Below are 18,960 nucleotides of genomic sequence, written 5' to 3' on the forward strand. Positions count from 1 at the left end.
AACACTTAGTTAAGTTGTTAGTTAGCTTAGTTAAATTATATATATATAATTAAATTAAAGTTTTTTTAATTTTTAAAATAAGTACAAATAAATATAACATTTAAAAAATATATTTGTTATTGTTATTTTATTATTTGCCATTACAAATTGAATAAAATATATAATTGAAATATTGTGACGATATTGTGTCAGTCAGTACACACCTTGCATCATTTCTTCTTTGTAATAAAAATACCTTGCTACGTACTACCTGCCAAAATAGTCAAATATAAAAATGAATATATCAGTTTAGTGTATAATCACTTTAGATCGGTTAAAAATGGTGCAGGGTTTCAAAAAACACACCTGGAACAGAAATATCAGGGAACAACGAATTTGTTTGGTCTGTATAATTTGGTCTCCATGGTAACGTCTTTTCACATGCAGCGTGTGTCTGAGGTCAAATAAGAACAAGGAGCATGGGGAGGAGTGAACGCCCACCTCCAGAAAACACGTCTGTTTAGCATTTTACCGCACGGAGTGAGTCATCCTGTCGAACACAGACAAGCTTTGACTTCTGGGAGAAAGTGGCAGCGCGCCACCTGCCGGCAGATCTCAGCCACTGCACCGCGAACTGCTCAAACCGCAGGAGGCAACTTCCTGAGTTAATTATGGTGTGAGATTAAAATCTAATTCTTCAGAAACACACGCTGAGACTTTTTGTTTTGAAGTGGTCCACCTTAGCTACAGCAAGGTCAGAGGTCAAGAACTGACGAGTGGAGAATTCAATCTGTGGTTAAGACAGAAAACAAATGAATTTCCTGGAGTGAAGGTGTGGGCTGATTCAGCCTGAGAGCAGGGGAGGGCTGTGAGTAAACTCAGGAGACCGGTTTAAAAAAAGAAAAGATGCTGGTTTTTCTAAATGGTAACCCCTCACCTCTGCTGGTTTTGTGTCTCTGTGTTTATTTTTAGTGTATGTGGTCCTTTTGTGTCTCTTTGTAGTCATTGTTCTCTCTCTCTGGGATCATTTTGTACGTTTTAACTGAGACTTTCACAAGAGAAATAATCACGATCCCTTCGTACGGAGGCTCAGCGTTCACACCCTGTGCCCCGTGGGCCCGTTCAGTAATCAACCCACGGCTTTCTTGTCAAGGCCCAGGACATCGGGGCCTTAGTGATCAGGAACACTGAGGTCACGTCCTCTGCATATTTTATGGGACTGACATTTTAGGTCAGTGGTGGATATTTAATATTCCAATAGAGGCTCACTACCTTCAAATTTGACTTTTAGGCCAAAAATAGAAAAGTGTGACAACTCAAGGTGCACTTACTTCTTTTTTCCTGAGCTTTTAACCACATTACCACAGGTTTTCATCAGCAGCAGAGTTTGGCTGCTCTGTCACACCTGGATGAAAAAGGTAAAGAGAAACTGGCAGCTATGTAAATACTGCTGTTATAACTGTTTACTGTTTTGTACTCAGGTTGCAGATGTTTATTAACCTGTCAACAGCCGTGGCTGAGGAGGCTGGTGTATGAACAGAGAATGAATGATAAGATAATAAAAGACAACTGTAATAATATTAAATATGTTTTCATAGAAGAAATTCAATACTGTACATTAAAAACACATGATCTCCTTAGAACTGTGTTATTGTGTTATAAATCATTTATTACATTTGGTTTACTGATTGGTTGTTTTTGTGAGGGGGGCGTGGGAGGGTTAAAACACTGTTTCCAACATTAACATTAAACGTTCACTCTCAAAATAAGATGCAGATTTTACAAAAAGCTCAGAATCTCAGTCACTGTATGATCTGAAAAACTATTTTACGCTTGATTCAGTTTCTCATCACGATACAAAATATAACACACATTTCATACATTCAACACAATGATTAAAATATTGTGGTCCTTAAATGACTTTGGTGATAATATTACAAAAATACATTTCCTGAAACCTTTCACTGTCAGAGCATCAAGGCCTCATTCTCTGATTCACTGAGCGTTTTCATCTCTTCTTTCGCTCATTCAATCCATTTAAAGCAAGCAAACATAAATCAAAGCCGTCTTAAACAGCTGATAAAAGCTTTCCACCCATTAGTGTTGACATTTCAGTGTCCTGCTGTAAATTGTCAGTGACGGAGCAACAAGCTCAGAGCAGTGTTTTCTGTTTCTGCCTCTGAAGAAAAAGAAAATCCTCAAATTCACAGCTACAAACTGGACATTGTCGTTTCCAGTTGCAGATTTTTGTCGTTTTCGATTCGTAAAAACACGAATCTGATCATGTGACATGTCTGTTGACCAGTGTCTGTGGTCAGACGTCGTACTGGAGGGGATCTCTGACTGTTTCTACATTTTCCTCCTGTCTACAAAGACAACATAACTGATGTTTGACAAAGGTTAACAGTTACACACGATCCAAATCATTTCAGTGATTGATCAAACATGAAAAACATCGTCTGCTTCCAGCTTCTCAAACATACACATTTGCTGCTCTTGTGAATCTCTGTGGGTTTCACATTGCTGGTTGGACAAAATGAGACATTTGAGGACGTCTCTCTGTGCTCTCTGAAGCTATAATGGATATTTTTGACTTCAATGAAAACAATGAAAGTAATTATTGCACTGTCGACCATCTGAAGGCAACTTTCTGCTCAGAGTTGCTCAAAACATCAGATCCTGTTGGTTTGTTTAAAGAGGAATCAAACCTCAAACCTGTGTAAAGTCTGATGTCTCCTGGTGGAAACCTGGACTCTGAACTGTCCAAACGTCCGGCTTTAGAAAGTGTCAAAACAAAATCATTGAAGCATCTTTAACCATTTCTGCATGACCCACTTCTCTGCTGTCCGTCCCACATGTTCACGTTTTCCTGGAGTAGTGTATTTATCCATTTGTTGGCAAAACCCAAACTATTTGGAACCAAGTGAAAAAGTTTCAGGGCTGATCGGAAAAGTTCCCTTTGATGTTCGGACTCTGGCTGCAGCTGCTGAATCAGAGGCCACCAGCTGAGACGACTGGTTGATTAATCAATTAGCTCGCTGACAAAAAAAAAATAATCGGCAACAATTTTGATAACTGATGAATCGTTAAGTGTTTTTTTTTAAGCAAAAATTCCAAAAACTCACTGTGAATATTTGTTAGTTTCTCAGTTTTCTGATATTAAGCAGAACATTTCTGGGCGTTGACTTGTGTTAACTCGGGCTTCAAGGAACAACGATGCCTTTTCCTGCCGTTTTATTCAATGATCAATCAGCTGTTAGAGAACATAACGGTCAGGTGTATCAGAACGGAATAGTACGACTTTGCTCGAAGTTTTCTGTGTTAATTACTCATGAAAAAAAGAAGGATTTGATTAAACACTTTGCATCAAAGGGCCACGATATAAACTGAACCAGTTCAGGTCTTAAAACTAAGTCCTCCTATAAGACTGGGGCTGGAGGCCGGAGGCTGGAGGCCGGAGGACCCGTTCCAGCTGATAATCTACTTCTAATACGTGGTTAATTAAATGATAATGATCCAAATGATGTGGAGGAAATCTGGGGCTTTTGGGCAGTTGCCTGCTTTGCTCAGTGTATATTTATAAAACCTTTAAATTATTCGCTGGGATAACGAACCCGACCTGACGGGACGGGTTGGTTATCCCAGCCTGTTCTCAGGTCTGTGTCAGTGAGCAGCCACAGGTTTGTTACCTTGTTCAAAAACAATCTGACACCAGCTCGTTGTCCAGCGCGTGAACTCGGCAGACTTCCTTGCCAGATCTCTGTGTCACCATGGTTACAGTTTGATGAAGAGCACGCCAGTGACCACGGCGAAGCCCACCAGCAGCATGGCCACCTTGGGGATGCGGTGCCTGGGGGAGCTGAGCTCGTGCGGCAGGATCTCCATGAAGGTGATGTAGATGAAGGTTCCTGCTGCAAGCCCCTCCAGCGTACAGCGGGCCAGCTGGTGCTGAGGGTGCGCCTTGGTCTCAGTGAGGCCGATACCCAGGCCGATGCCCAGCGGGGACATGACAGCGAACAGCAGCAGGCAGCCGGCCACCACGGACCGCCGCAGCCGGGTCTGACACAGCTTGAAGGCCAGGCTGAAGGAGATGATGCTCTTGTGTATCATCAGCGCCAGGCAGATCTCCAGCACCTCCTTCCCCTCCTCCTGCAATCCCACCGCCAAACCCTCAAACACAGAGTGCAGAGACAGAGAGAAGACCAGGATGAAGGCACGCAGGGCGGACTGAGAGCTGAAGTCCACGTGGAAGTGCCCGCCTTCAGCCTCCTCTGATCCATGATGGCGGTGATGGGAGTGATGAAACCCATTCCTGTCATTTGCCTGGACACTGGAGTCCACCAGCAGAGACCGACGCTCCTCAGAGAATAAGGACGATTGGTCCTTGAAGGCCAGGACAACCTGCTCCAGGACCAGGACTAAGAAGAAGCCCATAGCCACAATGAACTCAGGCAGAGGGAACTGGAGCTGTGAGGAGGGAGGAAGAGCAGAGGTCAGACCAGGTGTATCCCAGACAGGAGAGGAAGCTGAGCGGCGTGTGTGTGGTTTCACACGGGCTTCTGAAGGCTGGAGCTCAGCTTTAACTCTCACCACCACCTTCATGCTGCTGAACACAAATCAAACAATTTCATGTGTGGAAAAAAAGATTTGTGTTACGGTAAGATGAGACAAAGAAAAGACGTTATGTTGGAGCTGAAGAAGTGAAAATCAGCCTGCTTAAAAATACTTGCTTAAATGAATGAAATACACAATCTAAAATGAAAAAGTCATGTATTTCCCCTGCCAGTGATTCAGTGAGTCACTGCAAACTGCAGGACTTTTTTTAGCACCCTCTGTGATATGGCACACTCCCATGCAGACTTCAAAATTATAGCACACTGCGGTTTTCTGAATTTCCCTCTTTCTGTCTGTTAAGTTTCAAAGACTGATGAACCGTCACTATCTCTATCAACACAGGACGACAAACTGCTGAAGAGTGAAAACCAGCAGACGTGGAGGAGATTCAGATCAGAGATAAGGACGAAGAAAAACCTCACAGACGGAAACGCAGCCACTTTAATCTCATGTTGACTTGTTGCCCAACATATGAACACTCCAGATACAGATTGTTTGAACAGTATGTTCCAATTTTTCTTCAATTGTTTATCAATTAATTACTCAAAGTTGTATTAATGATTTTTTGGCAAACCCAAACCTCTGACATTGTACTGTCTTATAAAGTGGACAGACCACAGAGCAACAAGCTCCTCCATCTGAAGTGGTGAGTCCACCTGATGAGTCTGAGTCCAGCGTTCCCTCTCTTTTAGCTCTGTGTTTGGTCTCCACCAGCTCCTGAGGGAAATATCTGGCTCGTTAGCTGCTAAATGCTGCGCCACGTTCATCCCCAGCTGCTCTTTGACTGAGTCTGACTGCGGTCTCGACGGTCTCATCGACAGAGGTTTTTACAGCTGTTTCTCTGAAAACATCTGCTGCTGCCAGACAGGAAATGTACTACAAAACCAAAACAAGGAGCTAAAAGAGGCTAAAAGGCTCCAAAGGGCTGCAAAGCTGAGGACAGTTCTCTGTGGATTAAAGACAACTCCTTCTTATGGATGAGGATCAGGGCCATGTGGGAAAAAACAGAAAATCAGAATTCTGACTTTAAACTCAGAATTTTTCTACGTGTCCCTAATCCTCTTCCGTACCTTTCACTGAGTGTTAATATAAAAAAACAATTACCTTAACCTTTCAAAAACCTTAACAGATTATTTTTTCCCCAAATTACATTCCCCAAAAAACATTTTAATGCCTCTTGAAAAATGGCAAGTACCGAAAGGCAGCATAAAAACACACTGTGTGTTGTGAGGCAGGAAGTACGTGAAGAAAAGGGAGGGAGACTGTCTCTCTCTCTCTCTCTCTCTCTCTCTCTCTGGCAGCATCTCTTTTGACCTACATCGACCTTCTTTCTAAAACTGTGACAGTCTGAAACCTTTTCAGTCCCGCTGACGCTGAGGCTCCACGGACAGCAGCGTCTGTTAGTCCGCCATCTTGGTCCAGGACGACCCTGAACCCTGTTACAGATACCAACAGAGCCCAGAGGATGAATCATAATGACCCTGCTGATCCTCTGAATGTTCCTCTGGCGCCACCATGAGGCTGACATTTGTGTATCTGAGTTAACACATTGTTAATAGCTTCATGCCTTTTCATCCAGAGAGAAATCTGAGCAGCTGAACAGGAAAGCAGGAAAAAGGAATGAGTGTTCGGCTGAACTTGGTCACGAACACTGACACTGTCGTAGGAAACACTGACTGTTCTTCTCCTTTTTGTTCCTGATTCTTTAACAAAGACCGGAGGTGTTGGAGAGGTTCATGTTGCCTTGGAAACATTTATATTTTATGGCAAATGAATTTGAGAGAACTCATAAACAGAAGAGGGATATTAATTCACCTCTCTCTCTCTCTCTCTCTCCCGAGGGTGTCCTACTGAACTTTAAAGCCAGAACTGTGTGACTGTTGAAAGGAGAAGTTTCATCAATTCTCCTCCTGGAACAGAAAATCTAAATTTAGACTCAGTAAAACAGATCCTCACTGAGCTAATTCCTCTCAGCCTGAAGCCGTCTGGTATGACCAGGAGCTCGTGGTCGCTGATGTTGATCATGCTGTGTTACAGAACCAGTTTTCTGACTCTCCTCTCTCTGACGCCATGTTTTAACATGTCACAGATTAACGGTTCAGTGCGTCAGTGGTTTTATCAGAAACGTAAACCAAGCGACTGACTGAAGAGGCGGAGGGAAATTCAAAGTCATTGACCTGTAACCAGTCGCCAAGAGATGTGAGTCTTTACGAGTCTCAGCTCAGCATCGTGTCAGTTTATGGTCGTCTGACATGTGAACGATGGCCCACGTGTTCATGTTGCTGTATGTGCGTTATAGAGGACTAGCAGTCTAAAGTCTGGCCTTCTGAGGTCTTACTGTGATGCCTGCGTTGCTGAAGGCCTCGCCGATGCCCTGCAGGTAGTCTGGCAGCAGGTCCAACAGGCAGGTGGCGAAGAAAACTCCCCCAGAGAAACAGCTGATCAGACTCAGCAGCCTGCGCCGCAAATCTGCAAGACCGAGAACTGGGATCAGCTGCAGACACGGTGCGCACACCGTGAGAACCGAAGCTCTCTCCTGCACTGAGAGCAGTTTCCCATGGTGCCTCACCTGGGTCCACGCTGCAGCGCCCTGTCCCCCGAACGATGCAGAGAGGGGCGAATCCAAACAGCAGAGTGATGGACAGCAGGACCGCCAGCGCTCCCAGTTTGATCTCCAGGGCGGGGACATCGGCCGGGTTGACCTGCAGCACCATAGTGTCCCTCCCCGGAGACATGAGGACAGAAGAGGACACTCTGCCTTTGAAGGACATCTTTGATCTGGTTCCTCTGCACCTTCTCAGATCTCAAACTCGCGCCATGGATTCACACAGGAGACGAGAGTCTGTCAGACACAGAAAACACAACACGGGTAAAACCTCATGACAGACATGTTTCATCTAATATCTGAAATGTTGTGACCTCTGACCCTTGACCTCAGTGCTACAAAAGCTTAAGTTATCTGTCTGTGTTCATTCCTAAAACTCAGGAATGCTGATCCGCACCGAGACATTCATGGTCCTCGGAGGACGACTCGTAACAAGGCTCCTCCTGATGTGAGACAGAAAAGACGTAGATCTGAAATCTGTTTGACTTTTTTCTCTGTTTCTGCTTTTACAGCGTTTTGTGTCTCGGTGGTAATGGACATCATTTAACGTGTGGAGGACAGGGAAGCGAGGCATGAGTGAAAGGATGAATATGTGAGAATTAAAGAAAAAACTTCAGCATATTTATTGGAGATGAGGAAATAAAATCCGCTCCTCTGTAAATAAAGTGTGACTGTCACTGCAGCTGGGACACAGTGTTCTGCAGAGAGCGGAGCACAGACAGCACAAACAGCCAAAGCACTGATTTAACAGTTTGGAAACTCAGCAGTGAAAAGACTTTAGCTCAGAGTCCGGACTCGAACACAGATGTTGTCTCAGACACTAACATCCTCAGGAGTCCAGAGACCTGTCACACCGTCAATCACGTGGTGACTGCGCCATGGAAACGGTGACATGTTCACACGTCCAGGTTTTAAAGACAGAATCAGAGACACAGGCCGGAGAGGGACAGATGAACCGGAAACAGACGCGTAGGGGAAAAATACCTGAATATAAAAAAGTTTAACAGAGGAAACACAGAAAGCAGCAAAGCTTCACGTCACTTCTTACACTTTATTTTTATTAGCTAACAATCAGTAAACTGATGGATCTGATGAATGTCTGTGTTTATTTTCCACCTCTGACCGGGTCAAGCTGAATTTTCCAACAGGGCAGTGGAATTAAAACCCGACCGTCGCGATCGGCTCGGCTCTGAGAGCAGCAGCCGGCGGGGGAAGCACCGCACGGACTCTCCGTAAACCTGGAAACTTTGCTGAAACTTCGAACCCGCTCTGACGTGTCCGTGCTCCGGCTCTCCGCTCGGCACCGGGTCTTCGGTCCTACCTGATGACGGATTAAACGGATCCTCCTCGGTACAACCCGGTTCTGTTGGAGTCAGATGAGTAAAATCCGGATTTAGGTTTTTTTTTTTCCTTCGATGAAGCAGCTCGATCAGCTTACATGTTGTCCGGGAAGTGGTGAGTCAGTTCCCATCAGCTGATGTCGCTTTATGATCAAGCTGCTGTCAAGTTCAACACAATAACGCCGCACGCTTCCTCTTTTCAAAATAAAAGCTTTCTGGGCTCATTTGCCACCATTTTGAGAATCAGTCAGTCACAGCCTCATTTTCACTGCAACGTCCTGAGAAGTTTCCTCAGATTCTTCTCATTTGTTTCTATGAGAATCTTTTGTAAAGAAGTAGTTTAAATAAATATTCACTACATCTTTATATCTTCAGTAACTTTATTCCCCACATGTATGGAATTGTATGTTTAGACAAATTAAATTAATTCTTTTTTTCTTAACTCAGTTAAACTGTGAGACTTAGTAAGACTTTATAATCTGAACACATTTAGTAAATGGGTTATGACACACTACAGTGTAGTTGTGTGTAGCCATAAAGACATTTTTTGGGTTTAATAATTTTCCTGTGAAACATATTGTATATTATTCCAGCTGTTTGACTGTGCTGTTCATTATTTGCTCACAGAGCAGCCTCTATAACTGTTACGTTACATTATAGTTCGTTACAAATCATTTATTAAATTAAAATTTACTGCAGGTTTGAGTTGATACGTCATGCCTTTATTTTGATGGTGAAATCGTCTGTTTTTCCGGCCGTGTTTTGTCTAACTTCCTGCTGCTCCTGTTGGGGGGTGAGTGAGTGAGTGAGTGGCAGATGAGCCGCCGATCCCGTAACTGATCACGGATCCTGGAACAATGTGTCCGTCACTTTTCATCACTTATTCACAAGCGGTCAGAGGTCAGAAACCCTCCGTCGGTCTGTCACAGGCTACAAACAGCAGGTTACACAAAGTTAATATTCTGCAGATTTCTGACACATGGTCTCACGAATCACTCAAACGCCAGTAAATGCATCTTTTTATGGATCTTTATCTTTTAAGTGTTTAAACTGAAAACCTGTCAGGGACCAAAGGTCAAAGAGAAAGTCTGTCTGTGCAGTAGTGTTGTGGTCCTGAGCCTTAATACTTGTACTTGCACAGATATTTTTTTAACAAATTAAATGATGTAACCGCTTATTTTAACGTTGACCTCTGGAAGCTTTGAGGCCTCTGTCGATTCTTAAAATCCTGTAAGATATTCCACAGGTCCCTAAAAGATCATGGAAACCCCTCGAACTCCTGAAACTCTCAGGAGAGCCTGAACAGCTTCTGAACAGCTTCAGCCCAGCCAAGAACCTTCGAACCCAGACAATCAAACAACGGTTAGGATGCAGGCTCAGGCCTCTGAACCTGTTTGGGGCGACAGAAATGGACACGACTCAGGTCAAAGATCCTCAGGTGTGTGAATTTATTTCAGGAAGAGCAGTGGACAGACATATACGTCCAAACAGCAGGAGGTTACACCCCTGTGTGTGTGTGTGTGGTTGTGGACCTGGATGAACTAATATCCTGGTGAACCAGAGACACTCAGCAGTGTCCAAAGCTTTGCTGTGACTTTTTTCTTTTCCGTGACACTGGATGACAAACTGGAAATGTGCTGATCGTGTGAGATTTGAGGAAAACGAGTCTCATGAGATCATAAACTGTGAATCTGATCTTCCACACGTACAATAAAAAAACAAAGAAAAGAATCTTCCCACACGTCACATGCAGAGGTTAAAACAGAGGTCACACGAGTATCTGGTTTATTCGTTGTTGAGGTTTGTCACACACATCCCTGAACCCTAAAAACTGGCAAGAACTGATGAACCCCCCGAAGGACGCCTGGAGCCTGCTGAAGAATCTTTGGACACAGAGAAACAAAAAGCTGAAAAACTCAGTGATTAAATGTTTATAAAGGTGTTACTGAGGAGTTCAGAGGTCTGTCTCCAGTATAAGCTCCTCCCAGTAGTCCCTGAAAGGGGACACGTTGGCGTTGTTCTGGCAGAACTGGCGTAACCCTGGCCAAACCGCAGGGTCCACGTAGGTGTAGAGGATCAGGAAACCTCGGACCGTTGGCAGCAAAGCTTCAAGCTGAGCCAGAAACACGGCACAGACCGAAGCCAAACTGCGGCCAAAGATATTGATGTTGATGCGCAGGGCGTCGTGGCGGTAGGGGACAGAGTACGGTGCGGTCCCCAAGCTGAGAGCTGTGGGCTCGAACTCACGGTCCGCAATCCACATCAACCCCCTGCGGCGCAGCACCTCCAGATTGGCCTCCACAGGCTTCAGAGGCTCCCAGTCAACGATGATGGTTTTTCCGGGCAGCAAGTTGGAAATCACGTGGTCGGTCAGGATCAGGGTCTCCGCCTGCTGCTGAGTCAGCGTAACTGGACTGCCGGGGGCGGAGTCAGCCTGGCAGGAGAGTCTGGACTGAAGCTCAGCGATGAAGACACCAAGGTTGGTCGCCTCGCAGCACAGAGACAAGATGACCTGAGGAGGGCGACACAGTCAGGAAACGTGTTTGACAGGTTGTGGTGCAAACTGCGAAATGTGATCTAAGAGTTTACCTTGTGGAGACCGATTTTCTGTCCTGAGATGGTCTCTGAGTCCCCACAGTGTGAGCAGATTGGTGTCTCCACTGTGTGACTTACCTCTTTAGCTATGAGTCTGTACTTGGCCAGTACTTGTGGTGAAGGCTGGTCTCCTCGGCTTCGCCTGACAGCCGACACTTCTGGGTAGTGGCGGCGGATGTATGCGGTCACGTGCCTCTGGAGGGCGCCAGCGATACCACGACCTCTCAAATCAGGTACCACCCTGAGACCCTGAAACACAACGGTCTGGCCGCCGTCCACCAGCAGTGCAGACTCCAGCGCCACCTACAGGTGCACACACAGGTGAGCTTTGAGACTCAAGAGGAGTAACTTCATACAAAAAAAGGCAGCCAAGTTTCAAAACTTACAATTTCAGCAAAAATAGGAAGAAAATACGAGGAATCAAACACCTGCGGGTACATGCACATCGCAAGGACGTTTATCTTTTAATGAAACAACGTCTTCTGTCCTCACCACTCTGTCCTTCATCCGAGCGATGAAGTTGAGGCGTCCAGGCTCCTGCAGCCAGCGGTGAAAGGTAGCAGCCATGTAGTCCATCCCATTGTAGTCATCGCTGCTGCAGATGTTCAGGACCTGCAACACAAACACACTGACCGCTGTCAACACGGCAACTTCAGCTCAAGTTCAATCACACTGAGGTCCTCAGAGCTCACGCTGAGATCTGGGAATGTTGGACAATGAAAAGAAGACTCGAGTTGGAATCAGCTGGAATCGTCCTTCAGTGCAGGAAAACTTTTTTGTTTTTTTTTACAGTGTAATGAGTCGACAGACCTGCTGGAAGTCCTGCTCCTCTGCGAAGCTGAAGTCCACATCACAGGTTTCCTCCGCTGCAGACATCCTGAACCAGCCGATCTGATTCTGGTTTCACAGTCTGAACTGTCGTTTCAGATCCTCCTAAAGTTCACGTGAGCCTCAGAGGTTTGGGTGCGTGCTGTTTGCAAAGCCTCTCAAACACTTTGGATACTCTGTGCTGACCGTGTCTTTTTGAAATGTGGACTGTGGACTCCAGTTCAGGAAGCTGCTCTGCACAGTCAGATGACTAAAGAAGAAAAAAACGAAGAAACTGTGGGCTGCATTCAAGATCCACAGCAGCTGTGTTTAAAGTGTCCATCAGAGGACTGTCTCAAACTGTTTTTCTTTAATAAATGTGAATCTTGTGCCCGTTTGTTTCTAAGACTCCTGTGTCCACAGGTCCTCTGTCTGAGTCCATTCCTCTGAGACTCTGTAATTCAGTTATTACATGTTTATGTTTATTCATAAAACTGCAGAGATAAACTTCCCCAGCTTGAGGGATGAGTAAAGTAATAAACTTTAAACGTTATAAATCACAGCTGAGCTTGTCATGGTCTGGTCTCGTGGTTCTGATTGATCCAAACAGACCACAGGTCAGTTTAAAGCACCTGTCTCTGCTGGTTTTCCACCGTCTGCACATCAGAATGCTGCTGCTGATGCACAGTTAACCTTTACGTTTTCTCAGAGGTGGAGTGTGTAAATCAGTAACCTGCTCCGCTCTGAGGCAGATGTGCTGAACTCATTCCAAGAGTCTAAACAGTGACTGGCTTAATCCTGGTCCTGGTCCTGGACCTGGCCCTGGCCATGGACTTGAATGGAAGGATCACTGTAGTCCACATCGCAGTCTTCAGAACCTGCTTTAAACTGAACCATCTGATCTGATTCTGTTTTTTCAGTCTGAACTGTTGTGAAATCTTTTCTCTGTGGACTCTGGTTCAGGAAGGAGAAGAAAAAAGGAGAAGACACCGTGGGCTCCGTTCAAGACCCACCTCACTGTTTAAAATGCTCCGTTCTGGGAGGTGAATCTAACACAGACTAATAATAAAGAGTTTCTTTAATAAATGTAAATCAGGTTTCTGATCTGCTGCACCTGGAAACAGACTCATATAAAAACTACAGACGTGGTTTGACTTTAGTTCTGTGAAACTTTAGTTAATCACAGTTCAGTCCTTGTTGTGTTGGCTTTATTTTACTGCTCTGTACTAGATTATACTGAGAGCTGTTCCTAATATTTTGTCTATCCCGTTTAAATGAATGGATGAATTTTGTGGCAGAGTGACCCGAGCACTGGGAGCAGCCAGTGTCCTCAGTGTCAGCGGGCTCACGGTCCCGATGCAGACCCCAGACCTGTTGGCGGCGCTAATGAGTCACTTGGTTGTTGGATAAACGCACCGGGAGGAAGAGGGACGCGAAGACGGCGCAGAGGCAGCGGGAGGAAGCCGACCTGTGGAGGCTGGACCCGGAGCTGCCAGCTGGGCTTCGCACGGACTCAGACCGGGGGCAGAGCAGCGGGTCGTTGGAGTTCGTGTGTCCGGTGCTGCAGCCGCAGACGGGCCGCCGTGTGATGAAGACCCGGAGCCTGTGAACCGGAAGACGCTGCGCAAACCGTGAGTGTCCGCACGCAGTAAATCTGCTGTTTGCTCCTGAGGATCCGACAGGACCAGGATCAGGCCTCAGACTCAGACTCAGCTATCATTAATAAACCGAGCATAAACACTTAGCGGCAGGCCTCACGCGGGCCTGGAGCTTCCTGGAAAGTTTGTGAATTTCCTTTAAAAGACCCTGGAAGCTGCTGAAAATGAACGGAAGCTTTAACTAATCTTTTAAACATCAGACTGAAGTTATCAGGCCCCCACAGATGATTTGGATCCCCCTGCTGAGTCAGTGGTTCTGGGTCAGGACAGAGTCCGGTTCCGCAGCAGGACCATGATCCAGAGCTGAGGATGGTTCACCTCACTGAGGAAACCTCCGAATCATTGCTCTCTCACTAACTCATCATCTGATTAATGCAGCGATGGTTAAAGTTTCTATAGTTCCGTATTGAAACAGTTCACCTGTGACCGCCTGTGTGTCAGAAACAGTCAGTGAGTAAATGTACTCAGTTACTCTCCGTCACTGTTCTGCGAAATTTCCCAACTTGGGATGAATAAAGTATTTCTATTCTATTCTGTGCCATTTTATTGCACATTGTTCAATGACAATAAAGGCTGTTCTATTCTATTCTATTCTATTCTGTTCTATTCTAAATCTAATGAAACATAAACGTCCTGTTTCTGTTTGAGAGCAGAGAAATTGGAAACACGTTTAGCAGCTTATCAGGTTTCTATTCAGTCAGACTGGAACTGTCAGAGGCAGGTGTGTGTGTGTGTGTGTGTGTGTGTGTGTGTGTGTGTGTGTGTGTGTGTGTGTGTTCACACCAGGATATCCTCCTCCGGTGTTGCGTCACCTGGGTTTGTCACGATCTTCAGACTCTTTGTTCTGCTGTTCGGTTTGTGTCCTGTTTACTTTCTCTCACTTTACACTCACGTGTTTACTGCAGGTGAACAGGTACACACACACACACACACACACACTGGCTGATGAACTGATCTGGGACCATCAGAGTTCTCAGCCTGGGTTTCCTGGATGTCGTCCTGATGGTTTCTGACTGCTGTTCGTTGCAGGTCACCTGTCTCTGATACTTCAGCTTGTCGTTGTAATGCAGGTGAGAGAAACGTGGCACGCTTCTGACCGACTCTGTGATCATGTGACTGTTTTCAGGTGATGGATGCAGAGAGCGGGGAGCTGTTTCTCGGCGGCGTGGCGGCGGCGGACAGCTGGACGCAGCTCGACGCTCCGTTCTCCTGCTCTGAACTGGTTTTCAGCAGCTCAGAGAAACCCCTGCAAGACTGGGCGGTGGACCCCGACTGTGTGAGTTACCTGTGAAAGGTGTTAGAGGGCAGGTTTTACAGTGCAGATGTGTCTGAGATGTCTCAGATCTGAAGCACCAGGAGAAGAGTGAACAGTGTCACATGATCGATCCTGTCTGATCAGAGATATCAATCGACCCCACCTGGTCAGACATGTCCTTCCAGTTTAGTCTGGTGGGGACAGTAAGTCCGGACCTGCTCTTCAGCCTCCTCAGATCCTGATTCTGGGTCTTTTCCTTTTATTTCCTCAGCAAACTGAAGCAGCCGTAAGTTTGTGGTTTGATGAGTGATCATGTTTCAGCGTCCTGTGGCTGATTGATGAGATCTGACTCTGTCTCAGACGCTTAACGACAGCGAATCAGAGGACGTCCTCCACGGTGTCGACCCAAACGAGGTGTTTCCCAGCGGACCGCCCGCGGACCCGTCCTCTGAGAGCGACAGCGGCATCTCTGAGGATCCTGTCGTCGAGAGCCCTGTCACCACGGTGACCCCGGTGACCCCAGTGACCCCGGCGACCGTCTACCAGGTGGTTTACGACATCAGCACGCTGGGAGGCGCGAAGGCTGAGCCCGGACAGGAGAACGTCATCTCCATAGAGCTGGGTGAGGACGGAGCGTGTGCTCTGCGGTGGTTTCTGTTGCTCTTGTTGCTCCGTTAATCAGTGAGTCCCATCCTTCCCTCTCCCGCGCAGATGAGTGGAGCTCCCAGGTGTTGTTTTCGGACTCGTGCATCGTGAACGAGCTGCCGGTGGTTCCTGCGGCTCGCCTCGACGCCGGTCTGCCTGTCGTGGATCCTCCCAGCCCCGACGGCGGCCTGGTGAGACTTTGTTAATAAATATCAAGAGGAAATTCGGAGCTGAGGTTTGACCTGGAGGACTGACTCTTCTTCTTCTGTTGCAGCTGTACCCGGAGCTTCAGCTGACTGAGGAGGAGCAGAAGCTGCTGAGCCAAGAAGGAGTTTCTCTGCCCAACAACCTTCCTCTCACCAAGGTCAGACCTGAGCCCGAGGAGACCTGGCACAGTTTAAACATGGCTGCTGACTTTGACCGAACCTTTATTTACAGGCAGAGGAACGAATCCTGAAGAAAGTTCGGAGGAAAATCCGCAACAAGCAGTCTGCTCAGGACAGCCGCCGCAGGAGGAAGGAGTACATCGACGGGCTGGAGAGCAGGTACACATCACCACCTGTTTACAGAGACGGGACAGTTTGTCTTACAACACGTTAGTGATTCACACACACTGATACACACCTGCACATCTGGAGCTGGGGACACGTGGCGTGTGGACCGGAGGAGCTGGAGACAGAACTCACAGTTACACTAATGTATCTACACTGTGTGTGACTGTGTGTGTGTGTTTACAGGGCAGCAGCTTGTTCAGCACAGAACAAGGAGCTGCAGAGGACAGTGGAACAGCTGGAGAAACACAACATGTACGTCCACGTCTTTGTTATTAATGATTGATGAATGAGTCGCAGAGGGGCGGGGCCACATTTATGAAGTGCGCGTTTTCTGAATCAGCTTTGGTTGGTGCTGATGTGAAGCAGGGAGTGACGGCAGGAGCTGAACAGCCAGCAGCAGGGGGCGCTGTTGTCATTTAGTTTTCAGCTGGATTTAAACATGTGGAGCATCACAACACATGAAAACACAGGTCAGCAGCTCCGTGATGCTAACGACCAGCTTTTCTTCAGCTGTACAAACTGATGAATCTCAGGTTACTGAAGCAAAGGTTGGTGAGTTCACTTCAGGTCTGAGATCTGTGGGATTTATCTGGGGTGAAGTCGGATTGATCAGATTTTTATCTGAGTTCAGTTTGTTGCTGAGCGTTGACGAATGAGACCTGTGCAGACCTGTATGCACCTGTGCAGACGTGTGCAGACCTGTATACACCTGTGCAGAGCTGTATACACCTGTGCAGACGTGTGCAGACCTGTATACACCTGTGCAGACCTGTATACACCTGTGCAGACGTGTGCAGACCTGTATACACCTGTGCAGACCTGTATACACCTGTGCAGACCTGTATACACCTGAGCTGTATGCACCTGTGCAGAGCTGTAAACAGACTGTGTTCCTGCCTCAGGTCTCTGCTGGCTCAGCTGCGTCAGCTTCAGTCTCTGATCAAACAGACGGTCAGCAAAGGAGCCCAGACCAGCACCTGCTTACTGGTAGGAAACGCACAGGATGCTGTGTGTGTGTGTGTGTTGTCTGGTGGATGATGGTGTCAGGATCAGTGCCACGATGTAAACACCAAACACATGTAACATGTGACGTGTGTTATGGTTCAGTTTCATGTAAAAGTCTCTAACTGTTTTTGTGTGTGTGTGTGTCCATGTTGTGTGTGTCCTCAGATCATCCTGGTCTCCCTGGGTCTGATCATCATGCCGAGTTTCAGTCCGTTCAGACGCAGCTCGTCTACAGACGACGACTACAGACCCACAGGAGGTCGGTCCCTTCTGACATCACTTCCTGTTGTGTAGACAGTTTTTAGTGAATGAATTTATAAAACATCACGAGTTCTTCTTCTTCGCTTTTTGACATTTGTCGTTGAAATCTGGATGAAGGAAAAAAGAAAACGTTCATACACACAAACATACGTGTTACACTCGTACTGCATACATGGTACAGAAACACACACATGTGAATGACCTGCTGTGACACGCTGTGGGACATTTGATGGAATAAACATGAAGCTGAAATATGTTTTGATCTTCGTAGTTATTTCCAGAAACATCCTGACCGACCCCTCCTCCTCACAGCCAGCAGCAGATGAGGTCGACGGTCCGGTCGTTCAGTCCGACTCCTCATCGCCGCCCTCTGATCTCAGCCAATCAGGAGCCGCAGAGGACGCTGCTGTCCCCCAAGAGCCAATAGAAACCCCTGAAAACGCAGGCGTCGATGGCACGGCCCAGGAGAGGAGCCCGGCGGGGAACAGCTCAGCTCTCGTTGCCGGGGAGACTGACCCTCCGGCCCTCGGTCTGAGGTCAGCGGCCGGAAAAGGAAGCCACGATCCGGCTAAACCCGCACACGCCGACGAGATGTAGACACTGTTTCACCCGCGCTTTCGACCACAGGAACTGGACTTCGGGTTCGGTGTCACACTCATCGAGATGGTGTCAGGACACAGTGGGTGCTGAAGGCGACCCTGTTAGGTTTCAGATGAGATGTAAATAATCAACCAGCAAGGGACGCTCTGATTGGTCAGTGCTGATTTATATCAGCTGATATCTGATCGATGGTGGTGGATCATTAAACATGAGACAAACATGGCTGCCCGTGTTCTTTTGGTTCTCAGAGACAAGCCGTCCTCATTGTCCCACATCATCTCTAATTTTCAGGAGTAGTTCTGACAGTGTCCAGTTTCCCAGCATGCTTTGTGCCTTTAAACTGGACGTTTCAGATTTATGCTTCAGCTCAAACAGAAGATCCACGTGTTTCTCTCTCTGGGAAAACACTGAAAGGAAGCAAACATTAGGACTTCATCCATATTCACCTGCTTCTTCAGCAACTCGCCCCCAAACTGAATCATCTCAGAGCTTGTATCTATGCAACAAACCTTCATGAGAGCTGAACAACCTGTTGGATCCTGAAGGCCTGTGTTTGCATGCTCCATGTTTCTTTATTTGGAGTTTGGCTGATCCACAGTCTGAGCCCTGGAATCCGCCTGGCTCTTCCTAAACTCCAGGACCAGGACTCCATGTGCTGCAGAAGCAGGGACAGTAACTAAACCTTCAGAAGACTGATCCTGATCCTGATCAGGATCAGTCTTCTGACAGATCAGGCCTCTAATAAATAAAATCACAGTGATCTGTCGTTGTGTCTCGTTGAACTGCAGTGATCACACTCAGCTCACAGCTTAACAGAGATGGATCCATTTTCTTCCCCACAAACATCGTGTGTTCTGAAAAAAACAGTCATCACATCTGTTTAATGAACAATAACTGATTTAATCAATGAAAATAATAATTATCAGTTGCACAGATTGTCCTTTAAATTCAGAATATTATGTATGATTTTTAGTGTAATCAGTTGCCTGCTTTTATGTTTGTTTGTGTTGGATTCGACTGGGCCGGTGACAGGTTTGTGTTT

The 18,960-nt window shown here is 46.6% G+C and overlaps 3 protein-coding genes across 11 annotated transcripts; 1 reads left to right on the forward strand and 2 right to left on the reverse strand.

Annotated features, from left to right (window-relative positions):
* Positions 1 to 1,490: 1,490 nt before the first annotated feature.
* LOC121185487 (zinc transporter ZIP1-like) lies at positions 1,491 to 8,670 on the reverse strand. Of its 9 annotated transcripts, none has more exons than XM_041043674.1 (5): positions 8,520 to 8,670; positions 7,596 to 7,641; positions 7,163 to 7,435; positions 6,932 to 7,062; positions 1,491 to 4,446 (listed from the first exon to the last, which is right to left on the reverse strand). In XM_041043674.1, the coding sequence occupies exons 3-5, from the start codon at positions 7,362 to 7,364 to the stop codon at positions 3,754 to 3,756; spliced, it is 1,026 nt and encodes a 341-aa protein (XP_040899608.1). In that variant the 5' UTR covers positions 7,365 to 7,435; positions 7,596 to 7,641; positions 8,520 to 8,670; the 3' UTR covers positions 1,491 to 3,753. The 9 variants fall into 9 exon arrangements, with proteins under 9 accessions (XP_040899608.1, XP_040899605.1, XP_040899606.1 ...); XM_041043671.1 differs by lacking the exon at positions 7,596 to 7,641 and adding an exon at positions 8,024 to 8,182 and having other exon boundaries at positions 8,322 to 8,670; XM_041043672.1 differs by having other exon boundaries at positions 8,315 to 8,670.
* A 1,307-nt stretch (positions 8,671 to 9,977) lies between these two features.
* LOC121185488 (histidine N-acetyltransferase-like) lies at positions 9,978 to 13,037 on the reverse strand. Its single transcript, XM_041043676.1, has 4 exons — positions 11,944 to 13,037; positions 11,626 to 11,745; positions 11,212 to 11,436; positions 9,978 to 11,050 (listed from the first exon to the last, which is right to left on the reverse strand). Exons 1-4 carry the CDS (start codon positions 12,007 to 12,009, stop codon positions 10,493 to 10,495), a joined length of 969 nt encoding a protein of 322 aa, XP_040899610.1. The 5' UTR covers positions 12,010 to 13,037; the 3' UTR covers positions 9,978 to 10,492.
* Positions 13,038 to 13,367: 330 nt separating this feature from the next.
* creb3l4 (cAMP responsive element binding protein 3-like 4) lies at positions 13,368 to 18,458 on the forward strand. Its single transcript, XM_041043665.1, has 10 exons — positions 13,368 to 13,571; positions 14,725 to 14,874; positions 15,214 to 15,475; positions 15,565 to 15,689; positions 15,773 to 15,862; positions 15,937 to 16,043; positions 16,236 to 16,304; positions 16,955 to 17,039; positions 17,223 to 17,316; positions 17,590 to 18,458. Exons 2-10 carry the CDS (start codon positions 14,728 to 14,730, stop codon positions 17,913 to 17,915), a joined length of 1,305 nt encoding a protein of 434 aa, XP_040899599.1. The 5' UTR covers positions 13,368 to 13,571; positions 14,725 to 14,727; the 3' UTR covers positions 17,916 to 18,458.
* The last annotated feature ends 502 nt before the right edge of the window (positions 18,459 to 18,960 follow it).

Source organism: Toxotes jaculatrix, chromosome 8, assembly GCF_017976425.1.
Source record: "Toxotes jaculatrix isolate fToxJac2 chromosome 8, fToxJac2.pri, whole genome shotgun sequence".
In the NCBI taxonomy this organism is placed as follows: domain Eukaryota; kingdom Metazoa; phylum Chordata; class Actinopteri; family Toxotidae; genus Toxotes; species Toxotes jaculatrix.